The sequence below is a fragment of the Pygocentrus nattereri genome, chromosome 2 (assembly GCF_015220715.1).
Source record: "Pygocentrus nattereri isolate fPygNat1 chromosome 2, fPygNat1.pri, whole genome shotgun sequence".
NCBI classification, from domain to species: Eukaryota; Metazoa; Chordata; class Actinopteri; order Characiformes; family Serrasalmidae; genus Pygocentrus; species Pygocentrus nattereri.
Genome location: NC_051212.1, coordinates 47,254,182 through 47,273,013, shown reverse-complemented (window position 1 = coordinate 47,273,013; position 18,832 = coordinate 47,254,182). Strand labels below are relative to the sequence as shown.

The following is an 18,832-nucleotide window of genomic DNA, read 5'->3' as shown; positions in this document are numbered from 1 at the left end:
ATGCTGAAAATATTGAAAAAATCTATATTACAATATTGAAAAACAAACTAAATCAAAATGTGGCCTGTATAATATAATAATATAATAATCTTATTATTTATTTAGTAAATGAATATGAAATGTGTATTAAACTGTGCAGAAGTGTGCTCTCTGTGGAGGACATGTTACCTTATCAACAAGACAAGCAAATGTTCAAACGTTTACATCTGTCAGACTAAGAAAGCATGCAGTCTAATTCTAAGAAACACAGGGAGGTTAGAAAATGATCAAGCAAAATTGATTTATGACTGTTGTGGTGCAACGTGATCCATTGACCTCACTGGAAAACAAACTTGTAGGGTCTTTAAACTGTTCTACAGCTCCACTTATTCTGGGCTGGGTTGTTCCCTTGGCTTCAATGAGTTTAGTGTTCCTGTAAAGCTGACCAAGACTTTCAGTTGTCTGAATTAGAGCAGGAAAACTGCTGTGGCCCTCCAGTGCAGAAAGCAGAACCCAGAAAACCCCAGGCCAAAAGCGGTTCTGAGAAAGCCTCCAAGGCCATGCTATACCTCGTTCCTCCTGAAGATGGCATTGCTGAGCTGTGTTTTCCTTTGACAGGTCTACCTCCCGCGGCCTGCCTGCTGTCCTGATGCAGTTCACAGCCTCATGCACAGCTGCTGGAGGAGGAACGCCAAGGAGAGGCCCAGCTTCCAGCACATCCACAGCACTCTACTGGAACACCGGGCTGAACTGCACACAGACTGACAGAGATCTGAGAGAAAAATGGCTCCCACACCCGCACCGCCTCCTTCAGTGGCTCAGGCGTCCTAAAGCTTTTCAGCCCAGCTGTGCGCTGGTGACCATGTACAGTGCTGTGGAAAAGTCAGAGGCCACGCTTCAGCTATTAACTTCTAGTCAAAACAGCCATTAAGTACAAGTTTAGTTCAGTCTTAGAAGTTGGTTGCACTTTCTGCTCCTCACAGGCCACATTCAGCGATGTTGAGGTCTGGACTCTGGGGTGATCAGTCCATTGTTCAGCTTCTTTGTTTGAGGTGTCCGTCTCCTTTTCTCAGTGAGGTTCCTATTGACAGCTACACGTCCTTTCAGACCCATAGCGCTGAGTGGTCTTCTCACAGTGGAAGGATGGACAGAAACACCTGGGCATGTTTTCAGATCCGAAGCATCTGCAGATCTGATTTTCTCCTGTCTCTCAAAGATGAGAGCTTTAAGTGCTGTTAATCTGATGGGGGCAGTTTGAGTGTCTACCAGGTGTTCCGGGTGGTTGTTAGGAGTCCCATTCTCCAGTTTTGGGAATTTTGAGTGGACATTACATGAAGAAAATAGAGGTGGTCTGACTTTTGCACAGGACAGAGTGTACAGTAATTTCGAACACTCCTTTACATTGAACACTAGGAACTAGCCAAGAACCTGACATAGTGTTCAGCTGTAAAAACGCCTGTGTCATTTCACATGAGTATATATTATATTCTATGTTATATATTTTATTTTCTTATTGCTTCTAATACCATTTATGTGAGCTAATTGCTTACACATTGTCCAAAAATGACCCTATATTTGCTTTTTTTTTTACAATAAACTATTTTATTCTGCTTGAATGCCTCCATATTGTCCAGCCAATGTGGTTTGCTATGCTTAAAGCTGACCTCAGCTGATAACTGAGTTTTAAAATACAGAATGTCGAGTACTGAAAGTCCACCAGTCAAGCTCTGACGCAAGTGTCATACTTCACACTGTGTCAGCATTTAGTCAACACTTGGGAAAATAACTTCTAACAACAAATGTATTCCTTACAGTATGAGGTAACGGGGACAACAGTCTGCTTCTGCATGACACACGACGCTGTCTAGACCTCTTTAAAGGGGAATCCCACCTAATTGAATGTTCAGTATAATTTCATGGCTAAGATGTAAACACTGTCATTCAGGTTCGTTTGATGCAAAACTGGAGCTCCGTTCTAGAGGAATGTACACAGACAGAAACTTTCACAGTGGTGGTGGTAGGAACCAGACGTTTGAAGAGCTTAATGCCTCTAGAAGCCCCTTCACAGAAAGCTATTAATCTAAATAGTTATGCTGCCTAATTTCTGAGATATTGTTTTATGGTAGTTTTGAGATCAGGTTTTGGCCTGCACATAAATCCATTCATAGCAGAGGGTGTTTCAGGTGTATTTGGGTATATTTGCTATGATTGTTGCCATCAAGACCTCTGGTTCCCATCACCACCACTTTGAAGGGCCTACAATGCATCATTTCATAGATATACATTTTGAAAAATCAGATATAGCGTGATTATTTATATAAATGAGGCATAAACAGAAGAGCTTAAATGAAGGGAATTCCCTCTGTTTATCAAAACGTCTGCACAATTCAGTCTTTAAGATGTAAACAAAGTAAGTTCTGAGTGTTCTGCTGTGGAATGCTTTCACAGGGGTGGTGATAGGAACCAGACGTTGGCGTCTATAAAAGCTCCCTCAAAGAAATGTTTTACACAAGACTGGTTATGAATTTGCTCCCTGATGTCTGAGATATTGTTTCATGATAGTTTTGAAAGATGGATCTGGCCTAAAATGTACTGAAGATCTGTTTGTGGAGGAGGGATACCTGCAGGGTGTTGTGAGGCAAAATAGTCCCAGAAGAAATTTTATTTTTCAAGATGTGCCACTGTTTTCCCATCATCAGCATATCAAATAAAAAACACTATGAATAAATAAACTGGCTCTACTTATGGTCGACATCTTGACCCCTTTATCACCACCACTTTATTTACAAAAAAATCCATATAATGAACCATTTGACATCAAACCACTCTGAAAGACTGTTTACATCTCAACAAATAAATTACACACACACACACACACACACACACACACACACACACACATTTTATAAACCGCTTCCCCCTCAAGGTCGCAGGGGGGGTTGCTGGAGCCTATCCCAGCTGTCATTGGGTGGAAGGCACTAAATTACACAGAAATTTTGAAATTGGTGGAATTCCCCTTTAGCCATATTAGTCTCCCCAGACACTGTTATTGTCTGATAAAGGATGCTGTGTCAAGAATGATCTGCCTCCCAAACAATATCCGGCGGCCTTGTGGTCAGAAGCTGGCCAATGATATGATGAATGCTATACAGGATGGCTGACAAATGCATGGCCTAATAGCACACTTATATAGGTACAGTGCACCTAAAGACAGAGGTGGACCTTATACAAAGTGGTCAGTGAGAGGGAGTCCGAGCTAGGTGTAGTGACTGGACAGCACCAACAGCTGCAAAAGAAATCCAATTCACCATGATCCCCTTTTTTGGTTGCTCTGAGGGAAAACAGTGACCCTTACAGCTAACAGACTTGGCGTGCTGCTGAGAAACGTTAAGCCCAGCTAATAAAACTAGGTCCCGGGGGACGGAAGCCCCTTAATAAGAGACACTGGTGCTGATGTAAACAAGTTAAGCGCAAAAGCAATGGCTTCGGTCTAATCCGCTGGCTCGAATGCTGGATCCTCTTCGTGTGCGACTTTAGTGCATTTTAATTGTTTTTTTTTAGAAAACGAGGAGAAAGGGCGTCGAAATGAAGGTATTTATGTATGAAAAACACTCCCCACCCCAAACCTCCCCCAACCTCCTCTTTAGCGATGTATATGACGAGCGCGGTGACGTCACCACCTGACAACACTATGGCGGCTGCCAGACCGTTGGGCTTCAGAAAACACAGCGGAATGAGCGATGTGTGAAGCTTCGTGTGCGTTTTCCGCGCTCGCCGACGGGTAGCTGGTCACGAAAAGTCTCCCGTAAAGCGAAGGGAAGGCGAGAGAAGTTGTTTCAGGAACATGCTGGAGGGCGGTTCGTGTCTCCTCGGCGGCTGTTGTTGTCACGGCGAGCAGCGGAGAGCGACCGTAACAGGAACGTCCGTTCTTCAGGGAGGAGAAGCGGCTTCCAGCCGCCCGTCACTCCGCTAAAATCGCGTTTATCCCTTTCAGCCGGCGTTAAGGTACATTCCCCTCCCTCGAAAGGAGCCTCTGACAGGCAGAGGGAACCCCCACAGGATGAAATTCACCGAGCATCTGTCGGCGCACATCACTCCGGAGTGGAGGAAACAGTACATTCAGTATGAGGTGAGGAGCGCTAGCGCTAGCGCTGACACCGAGCGCTCATGCTACACGGTCGGTACCGGGCTAACCTAGGTTAGCTCTCGCTTTAGCTACACAAGCCATTGAGTCCCCAGCCAGAACTCGCTCTTTCTGAATAAAAATGTCTTTTTTTTAACAGTGAATGGGCATTAAACGAAGCTAGCCTCTATTGACAACCTGGAAAGCGGCTGTAGTCTATGTCAGTGCCTGTCTAGGGCTGTATATCAAACGGCTCCCTGCTCCCTATGTAGTGCACTTTGTAGGTCATTAAATAACGGCTTCTGCATCCGAGCACTGCAGTCTAATGTCTACTAGAAGGCCATTTATATTAAAGCTCTCTCTAACTACCATTTAGTGGGTGTGGAAGGCATAGTTTCATGACCAATGCAGTGCGCTATGTAGGAAGTGGGGAGACATTTGAGATTCAGCCTATATGTGGGTCTACAAACATGGGTTTTCAGTGAAGGGGGGTCTGTTTCATGCTTAAAGGGTGAAAGGGTTCTTCAGATTGATGGAGAATGTTCTGTACATGCTTCTGTAGCTTAGACCACCAGAAAAGGGCTCTGCTGCTGTTGTTGTGATGTCAAGCCTATGACAATAGATCAGCCCTTGTTAGAGCTTTATAGAACCATATACAACACATTTTCTTTCAATCTGAAGAGCTGGTTCACCGTGCAGAGAAATGGTTCTGTGTGTTCTAAATAGAACCTTTGCTTTTGCTAAAGAGTCATTTTTAAGAGCGTATGTGTGACAGTGTGTATACATATTTATGACTACAGCCCTGAATGACACAAGAATACCTAGCTGTGTTATCATTTCCCTGTCCACAGCAGGTCAAGGGTCCTCTTTCCCAACTGAAGCATGACCGCATACTTACTGATAAGAATCATCCGATCTTAATTGGCTAATCTGATACAGCATTCGCAGGTGTCTAGGTGAAACTTGGCTTAATGGCTAATAAGGTATTAGATACTTCACACAAAGAAGGTTGATTTTGGCATGTATTTCCTAATCTAACCCATTTCTGGGAATGCTGACCTGAGTATTGCCCAAGTGTTGATGTCGCATGGCATGAATGCACCAGGCATGTGCATCACTAATGATTAATATCCTGTCCATTTAGCAGGACAGACCAGGCTTCGTGGTTCTTTTGGCTAACTCTTTGAGAGATGCCTCGTGATCAGCTTGTTAAGCTAAGTAAGCACGCACACCTCACAGCTGAAGTTCTGTTGATGTTGGCCTGTTGTCTTGTGGTTTTGAGCTCCAGCTAAAACAGAAAGTAACCCCAGCCTTCAAGTTCACGCATGGAGTCGGCGAAGGCTGTCATTTTTGCTGACGTACAGATTTGCTGTTCCTCCCTAACAGGTTTGATTGGATTTTGCTGCCCGTTCGGGAAGACCTGCTTATAATCTCTGTTGTTTCAGGTTGTCTTTTTAAAGCTGGTCCACGTTGGGCTAATCTCTATGTCCAGTGCCATGTTGACACTGGCCTTCAAAGAACGGTGCGGGGTCGGCGACATAATTGAATTAGTTTGCATGGCTGCGTATGAGGCAGTTCTACCGTAATTGACAGTGGGCACTGGCTCGGTCACAGGGCTTTAGTGCACTCCAGCTCCTTCAGGTTTAATGGCCTACACATAATGAGATTATTGCTGTCCTGACGCTTGGTAACCGATTAGTCATCACCCTCATTGAGTAAAGTGGATAGGTTACTGTCTATGCATTCGTGACCCACTCAGCTAATGAGAATAACAGCTCGGCCGTTACTTTCTGCTGCAGAATATATGCCAAACATCATGTATTCTATGTAGTTCTCTCGCATTACCTGCCAAGCTGTTTTGAGCTTCCACCAAAGGGGGCTGAAGTGTTTGGTTCACCGTTGTCACTTAGAACCTGTAGATTTGTTAGAGTTATGAACTTAGAGGCCTGAAGGGTGCCGCAGCCTCTGCTTAGTGATATTGTGGGTTTGACAAAGCTGATGTAAGCTCTTTTCAGGGGAAATGAAAATTCTCCTGATGTATGCTAGCGGTTGCTATGTTTGAGACATGGCGCGTTTCAGATTTAGGCTGTATAAATGCTTAGACGAGTGGAAAAAGAACCTCTGACGTCCACTAGTCCGCCCTTCCATAGCTTCTGTATGTATAAGGGAGCACACCCACAGGTACATCAAGAGCAAGAATGAGGCCTTTGTTTCTTTATTTTGTTTAAACGTTCACAAATAAGCCGGGCGGAAAGTGGGCACCCTGGCGCGAGGGCAAAGTCCATAGCAGTAAATGCTGACCTGTGCTAAGCAGGGGCCTGCTGGCATCTGAGGACCTCGCATTAACCCAGTGCATTTTATGCCCCCCCACCATTTTATGCGTTTGCATAATTTAATCATTAAGATGTTAAAAAAGACATTCAGAATGGTTTATTCTGACTCAGAAAGTAGGGCATTTTGGGCTAATATCCAAAATGACCACTGGGCCTTCTTGAGTCATTTGAGGTTTAATATGATAAAAGGTAGTAAACCTGGTTAAATCTACCATTATATTTGAATGATGATTGGTAAAATCGTGATACATCTGGGAAAGCAAATAAAGTAATGGATACTATTTAGCCATAAAGAGCCCTGCATGTACCTCTCAGCCATGTAACTTTCTGTGAGGGAGCTTTTAGAGGCATTAAATGCTTCAGATGTCTGGTTCCTATCACCCCCACAGTGAACAATTCAGTTCTAGAGAAGCCTACAGAATCTGAAGTTGGTTCTCTAGAACCTAACTTCACCTGCCAGTGATGGACATGGTAATTAGGATATACAGATATCCACACAGGATTCACCAAATTTCTACTGTCCCAAGCAAGTCTTTGTTTTAAAATGGTATTTAAGCATAAATAATCACACCATGCTCATATAATTAAGATGACTTTGGTAAATCCAGTGAAAGTGTTAACAGAACTGCTCAAATTGCTGTCACTGAATTGAATTTCTGTTCCTGTTATAAATACATAAACAAAGTTATCAATAATCTTAACATTTGCATGCATAAGTTAGCAGTGCCTTGCCTTCTGCAAGCCATGCCAGTCCAGTACTGGCTACCAGGTTGTAGTCAGTGAAAGGTTTTTCTCTTTTAACTGTGTAACACGCTGTTGTGACTATGTTGGTCAACTTGGAATCTGCTTCACTGTTTATCTCTCGTATGCACATGTTCAGTGGTCCAGATGTGCTAGCGTCTTTTTTTCACTGCTGTAGACACAATCCGAGAGACTTCGTCGTGACGCTCGAATGACCGTTTTCTAAAAGTCGTAGTTCCGGCAAAGAAGAGGACGTTCCCTACAAACTTTCCAGAGCATTTTTCCTGCACATCTCGCTCTGATGTCATTCATACTACCCTTGTTTTGTTTCGCGCGAATGGATGAGATCATTTTTGCATGCCGATGATTTAAATATTCAACTGAGTTGAGTTTGGCCTCATTTACATTGTTCTGTTAACACATTGCGCCCCCTTCACCAACATTAACTTGAGTCAGTGATTTTTCATGCTGCTGTCTTGATGTCACATTTTACCTGCCCCGGGCATTGGAGCAGTCGTTTTTGTTGAACCCTGCCAAACTCCTTGTAGTATTAGGGGTTGCCAGTAAGATTCTATGGTAAGCTTTTTCAAGCATATCATGAATATTGCCAGTACTTAAGCACTAACCATTTACATTTATGCATTTGGTAAACATTCCTACCCAGAGTGACTTACAGTTTTAATCGTGCTACAGGAATGCATACATGTGGTTTTAGGAGTCTTGCCAAAGGACTCTCATTGATGTAGTGTGGTGTGCTTGGAGGGCAGCAGTATTATCCACTATACTGCAGCAACTCCTGCATGTTTCATTAAAAACATTGTGTGCTTACGTGCATTTAATAATCCAATAACTGTGGAAAATCAGATTTTGTCAGTAACCCGATACACTTACATACACTTAAGTAATCAGATGATGGGAAAACTTCAGGTCTACATGAGTCAGGTAGTAATCAGTTTTTTGCTTTGCGACCAGCCAATAAGCTCACAGAAGAACTTTTTATTTTATTTTAAACATTCAGCCATTTGCCTAAATATACACTCACTTGCCACTTTATTAGGTACAGTTGCTTGTTAACACAAATAGCTAATCAGCCAATCACATGGCGGCAACTCAATGCATTTAGGCATGAAGAGGTGGTCAAGACAACTTGCTGAAGTGCAGACCGAGCATCAGAATGGAGAAGAAAGGGGATTTAAGTCATTTTGAACGTGGCGTGGTTGTTGGTGCCAGACGGGCTGGTCTGAGTATTTCAGAAACTGCTGATCTACTGGGATTTTCATGCACAACCATCTCTAGGGTTCACAGAGAACGGTCCAAAAAAGAGGAAATATCCAGTGAGCGGCAGTTGTGTGGACGAAAATGCCTTGTTGATGTGAGAGGTCAGAGGAGAATGGGCAGACTGGTTCCGGATGATAGAAAGACAACAGTAACTCAAATAACCAACCAAAATCTCTGAGGAACGTTTCCAACACCTTGTTGAAAGTATGCCATGAATACTAAGGCAGTTCTGAAGGCAAAAGGGGGTCCAACCTTTCACTAGCAAGGTGTACCTAATAAAGTGGCCAGCGAGTGTATGAACGTACATGTAGATGTCAAGAAGCCCTCACTGAGAAAAGGAAATGGACCAAAAAGATCAACCAAAGAAGCTGCTGATGTTCAATGAACTGACCACCCCAGACCTCAACATCACTGAATGTGTGTGGCTTACTTGGATCATGAGAAGCAGAAAGTGCAACCAACTTTACAGACCGAACTTTAGAGGTGCGCATTTCTTGGAAAAACTGAAAGCAAGTCTCCCAGTTTAGTTGTTGAGCTGCTCTGTTAAATGTTTTCCGTTTGTTTTCTTGATGCGGAAAAAAGAATAACTTAAACGAACGGTGGTCTCTGACTTTCACACAGTACTGTAACTCTTGTTGGCATTGTGTATGAACCAGATAGACTCAAAGATAAATGACTGATTAAATTATCCGTTTGAATTAAATGAAATAAATAAATGTTAAAGGGTTTTTTTTTTTTCTCATTGGGATACAATTGAATAAAAACGCAGATCTTTTAGTAGCAGAAGTTGACCGTACCTACCACTTAATATATGAGTGGGGCTTGCAGTTGGCCTTAAAGGCCTATACTGTGGTCTTCTGAGGCTTGGTTTATGCTGACGCCAGGTTTTTGGTGAGAACACTGTCCGACTTTGTTTTTCCCCCCCGTTCTGCTGGGTGGCTTTGGAACAGCGTAAAGTGACACCTTAGTTATGAGCACCGGGAAGGTCAACAAGAATACGGGAATGGAGGTTTTTCTTGTTGTTGTTTGTGGCTTTTGCCCTTATGTTTCTCATTTTTTCAGCCCGGTCTCGCATTCAGAAATTGTTTAGAGCGTTCTTGGTGTTTGTGAAGGCGATGGGGTTGTCGTTTTTACTGGCCTTTCAGCTGAGCATGTTTTTCTCTTTCTCTCTCTCTGTCTCTGTCCCTCCCTCATCACATCAATATTAGTTAGCGCAAGAGCTAATGAGGACTGTAGCCGATTGAGGGCCGGCAGGCTATTGATGCAGTCATTGATTTCAGATAACCAGGCTAAGATGTTACCGTTCTTCCACCTCTCAGTTCCTCCCTACAGCACAGTGTGACCTTTGACCCAGCATTGTGCAAGGAGCCTGGCTTTGCTGCAGAAGACACAGTGAGGAAAAACAAGAAGTGCAGGCACGAGTTGATAGAAAAGAGGCGAATCAGTGCGCTGTCTCTGATTGAGCTTTACTTAGATAAGTGTGTGTGTATGTGTGTGTGTGTGTGTGTATGTGTATATATATATATATATATATATATATATATATATATATATATATATATATATATATATAAAACACTCACTCACTGGCCACTTTATTAGGTATTAGGCTTGTTGTTCAGTTGCTTGTTAACACACATAGCTAATCAGCCAATCACATGGCAGCATGTAGAGGTGGTCAAGACAACTTGCTGAAGTGCAGACCGAGCATCAGAACGGGGAAGAAAGGGGATTTAAGGGACTTTGAACGTGGCGTTGTTGGTGGTCCCAGACGGGCTGGTCTGAGTATTTCAGAAACTGCTGATCTACTGGGATTTTCACACACAACCATCTCTAGGGTTTACAGAGAACGGTCCGAAAAAGAGGAAATATCCAGTGAGCGGCATGTATAGTGTCTTTCAGAGTGCATAGTTTTCCCATTTTGATTGGTGGGTGGATGGCCCTGTGTTAGCATAGTTATGTTAGCATTTGCATTTTCCCTTCATTGCAGCATTCAGCATTACCAAAGTCCAATATCTGAAACGAAAGCTGTGCTTCATAGTGCTCCAGTCTACCACACTGGCCACAAGCTAATATACTAGTCGTGATACAGCAGCATTACGCTACCACACAACTCGACACAATTCATGTTGTATTGTTAAAGAGCAGTAGCACTGTGGCTAAAATGCTGTGTTTAATAGTTATCTTTGAAAACACCTGAAATGCTCATGGCAGACCAGAAGAAATCTTCAAAATATGATGGTAGGATAGAAGGATAAAGGATAAAAAGCCCTCCAGATGAGGCGGAGGTTGATTAGTGTGCACAGTGTAGTTACCGTAGCCGATGTGCACTGCATGCCTGTCCGTCTTTCCAATTAACTGCACATTCACCTGGTGTGAATTAATAAAGCTGGTGCGGCTCTGTAAACAGAGATAGCAGTTATTGCGGCGTTAATGCCGCGTGAACTGACTCCTCTCAGAAGTTCGCACTGAGTATAACGAGGCACAGTAAGTGAACTGTGGCCTTTTGTTCTGCAGAGCTCCGTGAATTGAGTAGTAGGCAAAATGTCTCACTCCAGCTCTTCTGTTTGCCTGGTCTAAAGGTGTTATTTTGGTGGGGATTGGGGGAAGAACACAGCGGTTGTGTCCCAGGATTCAAAAATAGATGCTGTCAAATGGAAGCGTGAAGCACCATTATTATCTGCCATTTCCTCCCTGCGTTTGGACAGTTCCTCCTCTCCACAAATTATTTCCATCCTTGTTCCTGTGTCGGTCAGAAATGGCAACAGGCCAGCCACATGCTGCTGTGTAATGTGAACGCTGATTGTCGGACCACTGGAAAGCATGTCTCATGTCTGTTTTCTGTTCTGCAGGCTTTCAAAGAGATGCTTTACTCCGCCCAGGACCAGGCTCCATCAGTTGAAGGTAAATATTTGTTGGGTGTGCTTGTGTATCTTCTCACAAATGTGGTTCTCCTATGCGTAGAGTTCAAAGCGCATCCCCTGCACAGACTATATATAGTGTGTATATATAGCAATAGAAATTGATTCAAATGCATCACGTTACAGTAAGGTATGCACTCATTTTTGGCCAAGATGAAATGCTAGGTTTGTCCATGTTCCAGCTGTGTAAAGTAGCATTGCACAATGTTGCCTCAAGGCAACAGACTAATTTTCCTCAGTTTACAATAACATAATTCATATTTTAAGGCAATGACGGGGTTAACAATAGAGGGAGTCAGTAAAAGGCATGTACTTGGTCATATGATCTCCTAGTGGGCAGATTTTAAAGATTCAGTATCATTGTTTTATAAGAATTTGCTGAAATATGTTCGTTGCCTAGAAGCAACATTGTGCGACAGTGGAATGGTTTAAGCCCGTCACAAGATGGGTCTCACCACTTCGGGCGACACGGCTCTATTACTCACAAGGTTGACTCAAGGCAACGTACTCCACAAAGACCCCTGCACACGTTATTTCTTCTAAATGTTTTTGAATTTAATAATCGGGTCTGAAAAAGTAAATCAAAGAACGTTTTATGCAAAAAAGTGAATTTTAATTTTTTTTTTAATTGCTCTGATTGTGTGCAATAGAGGGTTAAAAGGACAACCAGAATTTTTCTTTCTTTTAAGATTAGTTTGATGTAGTGTTTAAACAGTTTCAACAATTCCCGATAATTCTGAATCATACAGAAATCAGTCACCTGTTACGAATGTTTTTGTGATTACACTCTTTTCAAGGTTCTATATTGTACCAAAAAGTTTTTTTAGACTTGTGGACCCCTCTTTTGTGCTACAGTGAGGAAAAACAATTATTCAAACACTTATTTTTTGTTATTTAATACTTCTGTTATTTAATAAGAATATTTCCAATGCATATATTCACTTCAAAGTTACAACAAACTAGATATAGGAGGGAAAAAGTGTTCAGACACCACAAATCGGTCTTTTTATATGTTAGTACTTTGCTGCAAAGCCGCTGTTAGCAGTTACAGCTTCAAGACATCTACGGTCAGGGGTAATTAACATCTTGCAGCACTGTGGTTCTGTTTTAGCCCATTATTCCTGGCTGTGAGGTTACAAGGGCGCCTCTGATGGACTTGGAATTTCAAAATCCTCCATAAATCTTCAAAGGATTCAGGAGATTAGCTAGGCCATGCAAACACCTTCACAGTCTTATTTAAAATCATTATTTTGGTCGTATGTTAGAGGTCGTTGTCTTGTTGAAGCGACAGTCTTCTCCCCAGATTCAGTTTCTTGGCTAATGAGATTAAATTCTCCTCTACAATCTCCCCCAACATCACTCCATTTGCTTCAGTGACGTGTAATGCTCCAGCACTGTTTGCAGAGATGTAGCCCCAATCATGGTCACTGTGGGCTTGGTGCTCTTGGGATCAGGCACACAGTCCTTCTTGCTCCAAACCTGGTTAGGTGCATCTGAGTGCGGGGTGCCCTGGAGGTATATAGTGTTCATGTTGAGCACAGTACACTTTATCATCATTTAAATGACAGAATTCTTTGCTTCCTATAATCTTCCATCAAAATGGAATGACTCTAAAGCCCCATCCCTGACTGATTAAGCCCCCTCCCACGAAAAACCATGTATTAAACTTTCCATTGTTTTTTTTCTGGGTTATGAAAAGCCAAATATGCTTTAGTGAGAGCTGGAGGCTTATTTATCACGGTTTTAAACAAAATATTTTATCATGAAACCAGGAGGATTTCCATAGTAACAGCCCCAGTGATGGTAAAAACTAACTTATGTTGGATATTTATTGGTTTATTTTTAGTCCACTCCATAGTAAGACAGCAGTATTCCCCACACATTAGCATTTAAAACTTTTAAATGTTGGGTTTTTAGGCTGAAAATGATGTTGGTCTTGCGAAAATCTCGTCTCAGCTCTCGTTCAACAGGTGAGACCAGTCGTTTCAAACAGCCTCAGGCAAAATGGCTTCAGAGATCATTTAAAAGGGAAAATTCTTGGCTTCCTGTCATCTGCCATCAAAATGTAGTGACTCTAAGGCCCATTCCCATTTCACTCCTAGCCCCTACCACTTAGCTCTCCATTGTGCTCGCACATGCCTACGAGTAGGGTGTCCTGATTTTTGTTGGGATGGAGGGGTAGGGTGAAGTGTTGGGGCTACATGGCCCTCCGAGTGGAGGCACAGTCCAGATATTGTCATGAGAAAATAAGAAAAACTGGCAAGATGGCTGCACAAGCGACCAGAGAAACCCACAAATGTAGTGTCTACATTAAAAATGACAACCATTGTTTTGTCTCAGTTTAATGTAGTTTCAGTGTATTATGGTCCTTTACTTCATAACAAGCATAAAAAATCACTAATAGTATGCTAAGGTCTCTAAAGCTAACTAGCTAAATTTCCACCTTAAGTAGTGAAGTTCCAGAATGTAACTGCTGCTCCATTTAAGGTGGAACAGGAAAATTAGAACGAGAAGCAGGAGAATAGCATTCTTCAGCTTCATATCCACTATCACAACTAAAGCCCAAACTTTCCCCTCCTCTGCTGTCACTGCAGATGGGCAGGGTCGCCTACAGAGCAGCGCTAGTAGCTGTTAATGAAGTGATGCTCTTTATTTGAGGGTCTCATTTCAGCCACTATCCCTTGTAACTCAGTTCCAAGGGGCAAGGTGACGCTTGAAAGCACGAGGTTGGGGTAAAAATAAGAAATGGGAATGGGCCTGTTGTCACTGTGGACTCGCAGGCGGAAAAAATAACATTAACCACAAATAACGTTTTACGCAGATATGTGTCACAGCGTGGAAGGATTATATACAACTTCCACACCTTTTTAAAAGGAGTATTGTAAAGGATATGTTGTAGAAGGCCTGGTTTCGCTTGAATTTCATATTTGAACTTGTTAAAGGCAAATAAGCAGAGATGAGTACTGGCTGCTCTGGATGCTGCAGTGTGAGGAACAATAGGCTGAATGGAAATCTATGGAGCTTTGTCACGGTTGCTAAGCAACGTGGAGCAGATGTGCTAGCAGAAGAACATCTCATGCTACCTAGACCAGTGGCTTACCAGCCATCATTATATAAAATATCTTGACAGTAATTAGGCTAAACCACAATCTTTATAATCTTTTGGATTTTTTTTTTTTAGATAACATTTAGATAATTTTTTACATAGTGTGACGACATGACTACAGTGTGATTTGGTCAATCTGTCGTACATACTATGATCTATATAGTGGGAAGGGTCTGTTATATTAAAAGAATTTGTAAAATTTGTGGTCAAAGTTGAAAGGTGATGGTAATCATGGTAATCCATTTCAGCATAGTATACATGCTTCTGCAAAAAAATGGCAAAGCCCAAAATAAAATGATTTTACTTATGGATTTGGGCTGGTCAGATTCCATATTTAAACAATATAGAACATATTCGATCTTGCATTGAAGGCAAACTAACTTGGCAGTGTTTTTAAATTGTTTGACGCCATCAGTGGTGAGTGGGAAAATATTGAAAATTTTATGTGATTTGTTATTAAGACCATTAAAAATGTAATGTTTTGCCAACTTGAGCTTGGCCCATTTTTTGATGGGAGTGTATATTCATTTTTTACCATATACACAAGTTTTTCAGTTGAAAAAGAAATGGAAAGGAAGATATACTTACTGGATGTACCTTACTAGATGATCGTATGAATTATAGGTTACTGGTAAAAATCATAGGAATGTGTCAAAATTGCTGCAGAATTGTCCGATGTTGCATAAAAGTCCAAGATTTCTGGAGCCTACACATTTTAAAAGCAGTTTGAAAAGATGTGGCGGCTGTCCAACCTTTTTTTTTCTGGATTATGAAAAGCCAAATATGCTTTCAGAATCAAGAGTTGAAGGCTTATTTATCACTGTTTTAAACAAAAATATTTCTGCATAAAACCAGGAGAATCCATATTATGGTATTTCCATAGTAACAGCCCCCAGTGACAGTTAAAAACTCTTATGTTGGACATTTATTTATTTGTTTTTAAAACTTTTAAATGTTGGGTGGTGTTATATTCTACCAAATTTATTGTACATAGATTGTTCTACAAATTCACTGCACTGGTAAAACATGCTCTGTGCCGCATCCAGATAACTTGCCTGTTTATAGCCTTGGGAAAATGTCGTCTCAGCTCTCGTTTATCAGGCGAGACCAGTTGTTTCAAACAGCCTCAGGCAAAATGGCTTCAGAGAAGAAGGCAAGTGGCTAAGCAAACTGACCACAAATTCTCAGACAGAGTCAGTACATGTTATGTTCACAGTTCTGTTCTTTTGTACTAGATTCATTACAGTTTCATACCCAAAGTAAAGATGACAACATACAAGCAGAACTGAGTTGCGCTTTATTTTCTTTACTTGCTGTTTAGCCGCCACAAATTTGAGACAGAGACAAAGATCTGCTATCTGACTGGATTAGCTGACTCCTAAATATATGATCTACTGTAAATAAAAAAAGAATGAAGTAACTACGTTAACAATCTTGAAGAACCTATTGAAGTTGTTTCACTTGAAATGGAATTGAGCTAATACACCGACCTCTTTGCGCTGTCCATCATAATAAGGATGTAGAAATGTATAAAGCTGTTTGTCACCAATCGGAAACTAATGAACAGACTGAACGTTGTGGTTAATTATGAAATGTATGCATCATTAGTTTTTTCTGTATTGGTAGTATTGAGAACAAATATATAGAAACAAGTGTTTAATGCCTAGAAAATGCATTTTTTTAATGAATTCTGAGTTTTATGAATTCTGAGTTCTCATTTATTTATTTACATAGCATTTGCATGTGCATTTTTAGTATGTAGTCTTTATATTGACCTGACCTAAACTGGAATGGCAGATGGGAGTGAAGTTGCATCTTTTCTAGGCACCGGAACTGCAGTTTACAAAAAAAGCACCTGTAAATGTATCAATATACAGCTACATTAATGATTTCCATTATTATAGCAGAGGCGCATATGACAACTGGTTTATTTATGTATCTATTTATGGGTAAAAATACAGTCTTTGGTTCTTGATGAAAATGAAAGATGGAGAAATAAAGCCCAAGTTATTAAAATGGACATTCCAAATATTCATAATGGCAGTACTTACTAAATCCAGTCTGATTCAAATTAGTCTCTCTCACAAATGACTGCTTACAACATGATAAGACGGTATTTTTGAAAATACCCTCATGCATGAAATTGCACTAGTGTTATTGTGGACAGTTATATCATCCCTGCCTGCAGCTGTCCACTCTCAGGTGTGCGCTCACACATCCCTAGATTAATTACATAACCCTGTCTGTTCTCCGCTCCTAATGTTCAGATGGGGTTTTTTTTTGTTGTTGTTAATTAAAAGCAGAAGGAAATGAAGCGCTTGAGTTAAAGTACCTGCTTTCTCATTTAATTGTTTCATGTGGAGGTTAAAAAGTGCTGTCTCAGTCCTCTGGGTCTCTCCCTCCATCAGAAAAACCTCCCAAAGTCAACACACATCCCAGGCGGGGGGGTGATCACAGATATGGGAATTGTGAGCTAATGCCGATTGTCAATTGGGACTACGTTTACCTTTAGCTTTACAGATAAACATGTATATCTGTGGGGTTACTAATGCATGAATGCAAAAGAATGAAATGCAGAATTTAGGTAAACAGGCTGGGGTTGATGTGGAAGCTGGAGCTGAGTTAACTTAACACAGACCTGCCAACCTTGGGGAAATATTTAACGTTAATAATGTTGACATTTCCTAACTTGCACTTAGCGTTGCCAGACATTTAAGGTGGCAAAATAAAGTTAAATTGGACTTTGTGTCATGGATGTGACTTGTCATAATACTGCATTTATAATTATTATTGCAGCCAAACCCATATTGGTAGTGAGAGGAGCTGATCATGCATGCACGTACACCGACCAGGCATAACATTCCGACCACCTCCTTGTTTCTACGCTTATTGTCCATTTTATCAGCTCCTCTTACTGTATAGCTGCACTTTGTAGTTCTACAGTTACAGACTGTAGTCCATCTGTTTCTCTGATACTTTGTTAGCCCCCATTTACCCTGTTCTTCAGTAGCCAGGACATCCATGGACCTGCAAGTACTATTTGGGTGGTGTGCCATTCTTAGCCCTACAGTTACACTGACGTGGTGGTGGTGTGTTAGGGTGTGTTGTGCTGGTACAAGTGGATCAGACACAGCAGTGCTGCTGGAGTTTTTAAGCACTATGTCCCCTGACTGTCCACTCTGTCAGACACTCCTACCTTGTCAGTCCACCTTTAGATGTAATGGCTCATCTGCTGCTGCACAGTTTGTGTTGGTTATCCTCTAGTCCTTCATCAGTGGCCACAGGACTGTAAAAACAGTGAGATGCCTAAGGCTATTATAAGGATTTTAATCTGCCCATTGAGTTGTGCTACAAAGTTGTTCTACAAATGTGACCTTGTTTACATTGGTTCAGTGTTAAATATGTCAGTTTATACAACAGTACAACTGGAGTTAGTTCCAGCCTCGCAAGCTGATTGATGGAGAAGTGTGCTGTCATTTCGCCATAACATTGTGGTTTTTTCACAAACACTGTATCACTGTATCACATGAGATGGCATTGCTAAGCAACGACTTTGACAGCTGTAGGAGACGCTCAGGCAGTCTGAACATTTTTACTTCTTACTTTGCCACAAACAGAAAACGGACGCTTTTAAGGTCACATTTGACCAATAGCCGATTTGGTCCGACTCTGAAGATGAGACAACACTAAATTCCCAAACTGTGGTCACTGCTGAGCAGCTTTTCAGTCAGCAGCTGTGACGGAAGCTAAACAACCAGCTAAACAACCAGAAACGAACCCAACACCATTCACCAAACTAAATGGGCTGTAAGAAGCTTTACAGACTGGCTGGAATGAAGCAACATTAATAATGACCTAGCAAAAAATGACAAAACTGAGCTGAACTTGATATTGGGTGAGTTTTATGGCTCAGTCTGATTTTGTCAGACTCTGAAGATCAGACGACACGTTTGGCGAATGGTATTGGGTTCATTTCGGGGTGATTCCAGGTTGTGGAGGTTCTTCTGTCACAGACTGAAAAAGCCGACTGAAAAGCTGCTCTGTGGTGACGACAGTTTGGGTATTTAGTGTAAGGAGCTGGAGAACGAACTGCCAGCTCTGCAGCGAGTGGGTGGACCACGTTACTGTGACGTAGTCACAAGCTGCTTGTTAAGGAGCTATAAATTGGCGGAAGGAACTGCGAACATTTAAAACAGTAAATGCCGCGTTGACAGCCCAGTTTATTCATTTCTTACTTTGTTTAATGAACTGTTGTGTAAAAGCAATAGAACACTCAAGGTCACGTGTCATCACGATTAACGTCACGGCTGTGGTTATTTAACAATAACACACTGCCTCTTGTGTTCTATTG

The 18,832-nt window shown here is 41.6% G+C and overlaps 2 protein-coding genes across 2 annotated transcripts in view; both read left to right on the top strand.

Annotated features, from left to right (window-relative positions):
- The window catches only part of ddr2b (discoidin domain receptor tyrosine kinase 2b), a 29,092-nt gene extending 27,453 nt beyond the window's left edge, over positions 1-1,639 (top strand). The window contains exon 17 of the mRNA XM_037530871.1: positions 598-1,639. Coding sequence (XP_037386768.1) covers positions 598-744 — 147 coding nt within the window. The 3' untranslated portion in view covers positions 745-1,639. The remainder of the gene's footprint in view (positions 1-597) is intronic.
- A 1,992-nt stretch (positions 1,640-3,631) lies between these two features.
- The window catches only part of xpr1b (xenotropic and polytropic retrovirus receptor 1b), a 50,135-nt gene continuing 34,934 nt past the window's right edge, over positions 3,632-18,832 (top strand). Inside the window, exons 1-2 of the mRNA XM_017683069.2 lie at positions 3,632-4,108; positions 11,307-11,358. Of these exons, the coding sequence (XP_017538558.1) occupies positions 4,040-4,108; positions 11,307-11,358 (121 nt within the window). The 5' untranslated portion in view covers positions 3,632-4,039. The remainder of the gene's footprint in view (positions 4,109-11,306; positions 11,359-18,832) is intronic.